Here is a 6,000-nt window from a genome sequence, read left to right as displayed (position 1 = left end):
TATGGCCACAGGTTTCTACTCAGCAATCATATTCAAATCAATTAACTTTTAAGATAGGATTTCTTCCCAAAAGAAAAAATATGTTTTTTTTTATATACTTAACTATGATGAAGAATCTCTTTTATGAACTGAAATGCTTAAATAAGATGAAAGTGATTTCAGTCTGCATCTAAATGTGTTTTATGTCATGCTTGACAGTCACAAAGAGTCAAATGTTTTGCATTTAATCACAAAAAAGTCCTCCCTTCACTGGCTCGTCTCTGATTTGTTTTTTCCTCAGGTGTGATGAATGCTGACAGGACTGCCAGGCAATGTTTTTCTTTCTATATTACTTTAAAGATCTGCTTCTGGGCTGGGTTTGCATGAACAATAAAGAGGGAAAACAACCCCAAGCAGCTTCTGGAAGATAAAACAAACAGCTGGTAGGTTTACAGCCACCCCCCCTCTCCTCTATAGGAAGCTGTTTCAGGAAAACTTCCCCTAGGTATATTCTCTCTCTCTCGCTCTCTCTCTCTTTCTCTCTCGGCTGCTGGAGAAACAAGACAGGCGCTTTGGTGCCAAGGGGGAGAAGGCGTAGACTTCCTCTTAACATTTCCTACGCTTTCAAACAAAGTTTGGTGCAAGCTTTGCTCTCAAATTAGAATATTTTCCCGCTTTGTTTTGTGTTCCTTTTCTTTTACCTAACAGCAGTGGAGATTTTCTCATTTTTTCAAAGACATCTGAACTTGTGCAAACATGGACTGGGGAACAGATCTATGGGTGAGTTGACAGCTGACAACCTCTCTTTAATCTGTCTTAAGAGGAAAAAAACAGTTTTTAATATATATCCTAAGTTTATGTTACCCGATTTTGTTTGTGGAGACACAATATGTGAATGATCTGTAATATTGAGCAGAATAAGCCTTTGCTGGACTATCTGTTAAGGCTGCCGCAGATACAGAGATTTCGCAGCCTTTATGGCTCTTTCTGTTGCCAGGAAGGCTATGTACTTTATATTCTGCATACTGGCCTTATCTGGTCTCTCCTTTGGTGCTCTAAACCTGAGTTTTGCCTTTATGACAAGTGAATGATCAATAGAAATGCACTGTGTGATTGAAAGTAGCAGCCCACAAGTTAAAAAATCCTTAATAGACACAATTTATAAACAGCACTGAAACCTGTGGAGTTTGAAGCTGAGGACTCCTCTGATTACATTCTAAAAAACTTTTTGCCTATTTTCAGAATTCCTCTCTGTTTGCCTAACAATTATGTTTGAGATAAAACACAAAGATGACATCTGCAAATCTTGGTTTGTAATGATGGTTATATTTCAAATGATAGCAAATGAATCTAGTTGAACCGACTTAACGCTGTGTGAAAAAGTAAGCGTCCCCATTGTTAAATCATAAATTGATTGTGATTAAGTTTTTTCAAAGCTGAGTTTAGTTTCAGCAGCCACACCCATATCTGATTACTGCTCTAAGGGGAAACAAGTTATTAATGAAATAGAACCTGTCAGGCAACATGAAGTAGACTAAATAAATAAACAAAACAAAAAAAAAGTCAAACTGTCCCACAATATAGCTATTATTAAAGATTGCATGTTGAAATGGCTAAAGATAATTTTTAGGGCTGTGGGAAATCCATCAAACCATAGTGACAGCCCTTATTCTCAAATGCAGAAAACATAGTGATGAACTTATCCAGTATAGGTCACAAAAGAACATAGAGCTACATATTAAGTACTCACTTGCCATTTTTAGGGTCAGTGTTCAAGATTTATCAGTAAGAAAGACTCTGGGTGATTTAGTGTCCATGGGAGGTTTCCAAGGTCAAAACCATGGTTGAGCAAAAAAATACTTCGACCAAACATTTTGTAAGAAAACTAAGAGTTTGGAGAAAACATTCTCTGGACTAATGAGGCAAAAGTCAAACCCTTTAAGATATACATGTCCCAATAGACTGCAACAGATTGGCGACCCTTTCCAGGGTATAGCACCCCAACCCAGACGGATGAACCAGTAAAAGATGGATGGATGGATGGATGGATGGATGGATGGATGGATGGATGGATGGATGGATGGATGGATGGATGGATGGATGGATGGATGGATGGATCTACTATAAAACCAACATTGCCTTTCAGAATAGTTTGATACAGACAGCCTTTTCGGTGGAAGTGTGTCGATCTAGGAGTTCTTGTGTTTGGGTTATGCAGTTGGACAATATCCCCAAGAACACCCTCAAATATATCTCTGACTGACTTAACATAAAAGAAAAATGTAGAGTAGGAATGGCTCTATTCACAGTAGATATTTTGAGTTCATTGAGAGACTATGGTGTGACATTAAACTGTTCAATTATGCTCGAAACCCATCCAGTTTTGTTGGTTTTAAATAATTCAAAACAAGAAAGATGAGCTTAAATTGTTAGACAGCAATGTGAAAACTATTTGCCACTTGTGTCCAACGCCCAACAGCATTGTTTGAGGCCAAGGTTGACACAACCAGTTATTAGAATTATGCAGTGATACATTTTTTTTACATAGTGCAGGCAGCTTTTTTTATCTTAGCAAAGGAGCCAATTTGTCTCATCTTACTTTAGTGATGAAATTTGAAAATGAATGTTTGGTTGCCTGGATATCTTCAAAGGGTTTGCTAAGAATATTTACCACTTAATTGAGTGTGTTTATACAGTATTATTTTTTTGATCACCTTGCTTTACTGGGAGAATAGACAGGGTACCAATCAATGATATAAAACATTACTATAAGAATATTAAAAACCTTTAAAAAACATTAAGTGGAAAGTGCATAAATAAATGGCTTAATGGGGAATATAGTTGAAAGCAATGTAACAAACAAAACATGCCAGCTGAAAAAACAAATGCCATTAAACTCTGTCCAGAGCAATGAAATAGCCTTCCTATTGGAGCCTGCTGTTTTCAGATGGGCTTCGACCAGTTAGGAACTGATTACTTAAATCTAGTAAGGAGGATATCACAGAGCAGTTTAAGTCAACACATACCTACTTAGAATTGTTTCATAGTCTGGCCTATTTACTGTGAGACCCTTCAAACAGAAGGTTGCAAGGCTGAAAACTGAGCAGTTCAGTTCATACAAATACATTGGCAAAGCTGTTTCTAAGAATAAACACTACTATGTTAATAAACCATGTATGGTCTGCTCTTCCATTTAAGTATTTCAAAATAAAATGAGAAAAAAACTCAACAATTGCTGTTTATTTCTGTAATTTTCATTTTTATTTCAAAATTCATTTAGGAAAACATGAAAATTCTAAAAACAAACCAGAAACCCTTTTAAAACCCATTGAAACATTGTCTTACTTATATCTTCTTCAGTTCCCTTGCAGTTAAGCAAACATGTTGGAATGTTCCTTGCTCTACTTTACAGCTTTTCGACCTAAACTTAAAAGATTGAGATAGGAGAGGTCAAGTGTTGCCAGTCAATCCTATAGATTAGTTCACTCCACAGCAAACAGATATACTGTGTATAGAACGTGGCCCCCAGGAAAAGACCAAATGCAACAGTAATAGCTTAATAATGAACATTATTAAGCTCTTATCAGGCTGTCAGCTCCAGTCAGTCTGTCCCAAAACCTTAAATTTGAATAAAACACTATTTAAGATGCATTTAAATTGATTTATATACAATAAATATTATTTTCATAGCTTATCTTTCATTCACTAGGTATTATAGTTCCCTTATTACCATTGGCTTAAATAGATAATTGTGTTCCAGGTAGTGCATGTTACACTCATTCCAATGTGTTTTAATCAATCATGTTGTTTTGAAATTGGTGGATTGTTTTCTAGGCAGGTAATGTGAGGAATGGAAGATTTCAGCACTCATGTTAATTTCAAACACAGGCTGGGTTTAGCTGCTGATTTTGATGTGCCGATAATCAAAACAACATGCAGCATTTTACTTATGCACATTCTCTATCATCAGTAAATTATTTTTTGAGTAAAAAAATAAAGAAAAATAGAGAAGACTGATCATAGTTACCCCAAACCCATAAAAATTGTCAACATAGATAGAAAAAATCCTTTTACCACCATGAGTTGGGTTTTCACAATTGTGATTATCTTTTACCTAAATAAAAACCTGCATATAGAAATAAAGGGGTTAGAAGTACAGGCAAAACAATGCACCTTGTGAATAAGGTCATGTCCTTCATATATTCTATCAAATAATGTTTCAGAAAAACAGAAAAAATTAAACAGAAATAGTTAATGTTGGAGCTATGAAGTTTGTTGTGGATATTTAGATGGTGAAGTAAGAACATTGAAGACTTTATTTAAACTGAATTCAGAGCTAGTACATGAAGGTGAGCTGAACAACACCTGAACTGGAATGAAACTTGAATGCCAGAGAACTTTTGAAAACATTAAAATATATTAAAAGTTGCTAATCTGCCATGATCAGTAGCCTTTTCAATGCTATATATTTCCATTTTATGCTTTCACTTAAGCCGCCTAAGTAAAACCTGGCACAAAAGATGCTTCATAAATTTTTTTGCATTCAAGGTGCTTTAGGCTTAAGTTAAAAGCAGTAAATGTAATAAAGCTGTCACTGTGGTCTGTCACTACCCAATGTGTCCCATAAGCACAATCCATACCGTCAGCTCATTTCTGCATACGCAACCAGATACACATCCGGGTCGCCCTCGATTTTATTTTGTTAAAAACACCTAAATTACCTTTTTATCCTCCGCAAAAATAGTAAGCATACTTAACTAAATGTGTTAAAGTTTAATGATGTATATCCTGCGAAAATCAATGCCTTTATCTTTTCTGTTTTATCACTTGTCTGAGCCTGATCTGCATCCAAAATGAGATCCTACGCTACCTCCAGGAGCTAACTTTTTCAGCTTTGGATTTAAACATAAATCTAATCGTGTTATATTTTCTTTTCATGTTAACATTGTGGTATATAGTGCGTAACCTAAAGAAAAAAACAACTGCAGATAAACATGGTTTAATCATATTTTGCCAGGCTGCTCTGCGCATGTCCAATGATGACGTCAGATAAGCGGTTTAACGTAGAAAATATAAGAAGCACCAAAATTGTCTCACAAATGTCATAAAACATTTTTTAAAGATGTGTATTAGCTTTCTTTGGTGAGTAAAGGATAGAAATAGGTAAGTTTCATATCATAGTTACATTATTTATTAAAACCAGACATGATATATTTATTGTATATCTGGTTGAGCATGTGCAAATGAGCTGATGGTACGAATCATGCTTCTCGGACAGATCGGGTAGTGATATGGTCCATCAAACCGTTGGACTCAATCTCTTTAAAATGTAAAAATGACGGAAGGTTTTCTGCCTCTGTCATACATTTGCTGTCCTATTATTGATCTTTTCGGCTAGTTTAAGTACTTTTTCCGCACCATTTCTATAAAAAAATAAAAATTGCATCTTTAAACAGCAATCAGATCATATGTTGGTCACATGTTTTGAAGCTCTTCTCAGTCAGCTCATTTTAGTTTTAGTTTCAGTTTTTAAACAGATAAGAGATGGATAAGAAAAGCCATAACTACCAATTGTAATTTAGACCAAAGCAACTTCTGATAGACAAAATCAAAAAAATTTGCATTACTTCTAAAGTTTCTAAAGGACTTTTCTACACAAATTGGATTGTTTTTTCTTGTATGACCTTGCTGTATATATGATAACAGAGCTGTTCAGCATGTTTATAGTTAAGCATTAGTGACTTTTTATTTTTTTTGTAGAGATGATCAAAGTCAGCAGAGAGGATAAAGGGTCATATGCAAACTCATTATATCATGACTTACAATTTAACATTGTTCCTTAAGGATTAAAGGTCTACTTATTGCTTCTGGCATTAAGAAGTAAATATGTTTAACTAGCATTAAGAGCTTTGCATGTTGGAAGTCTTTTTTAAACAATATAGTTTGGGTAGCCTTTATTTTTAAATAATCACAGGTTAGGTTTGGAGCATTTTCTAAAACCGCTTTTTTTATTTGATCAGT

General features: G+C 34.9%; 1 protein-coding gene across 2 annotated transcripts in view; it reads left to right on the top strand.

The window, feature by feature from the left end:
* Positions 1-507: 507 nt before the first annotated feature.
* trip10b (thyroid hormone receptor interactor 10b) overlaps positions 508-6,000 on the top strand; it is a 29,262-nt gene continuing 23,769 nt past the window's right edge. The window contains exon 1 of one of the 2 annotated variants that reach the window (XM_038285307.1): positions 508-759. In XM_038285307.1, the coding sequence (XP_038141235.1) occupies positions 736-759 (24 nt within the window). In that variant the 5' untranslated portion in view covers positions 508-735. The remainder of the gene's footprint in view (positions 760-6,000) is intronic. The other variant, XM_038285308.1, reaches the window with a different exon arrangement.

Source organism: Cyprinodon tularosa, unplaced genomic scaffold (assembly GCF_016077235.1).
Source record: "Cyprinodon tularosa strain WSP-4 unplaced genomic scaffold, ASM1607723v1 ctg21, whole genome shotgun sequence".
Taxonomy (NCBI): domain Eukaryota; kingdom Metazoa; phylum Chordata; class Actinopteri; order Cyprinodontiformes; family Cyprinodontidae; genus Cyprinodon; species Cyprinodon tularosa.
Note: the sequence above shows the minus strand (reverse complement) of the source record. Positions and strands in the feature narration are given on the sequence as shown.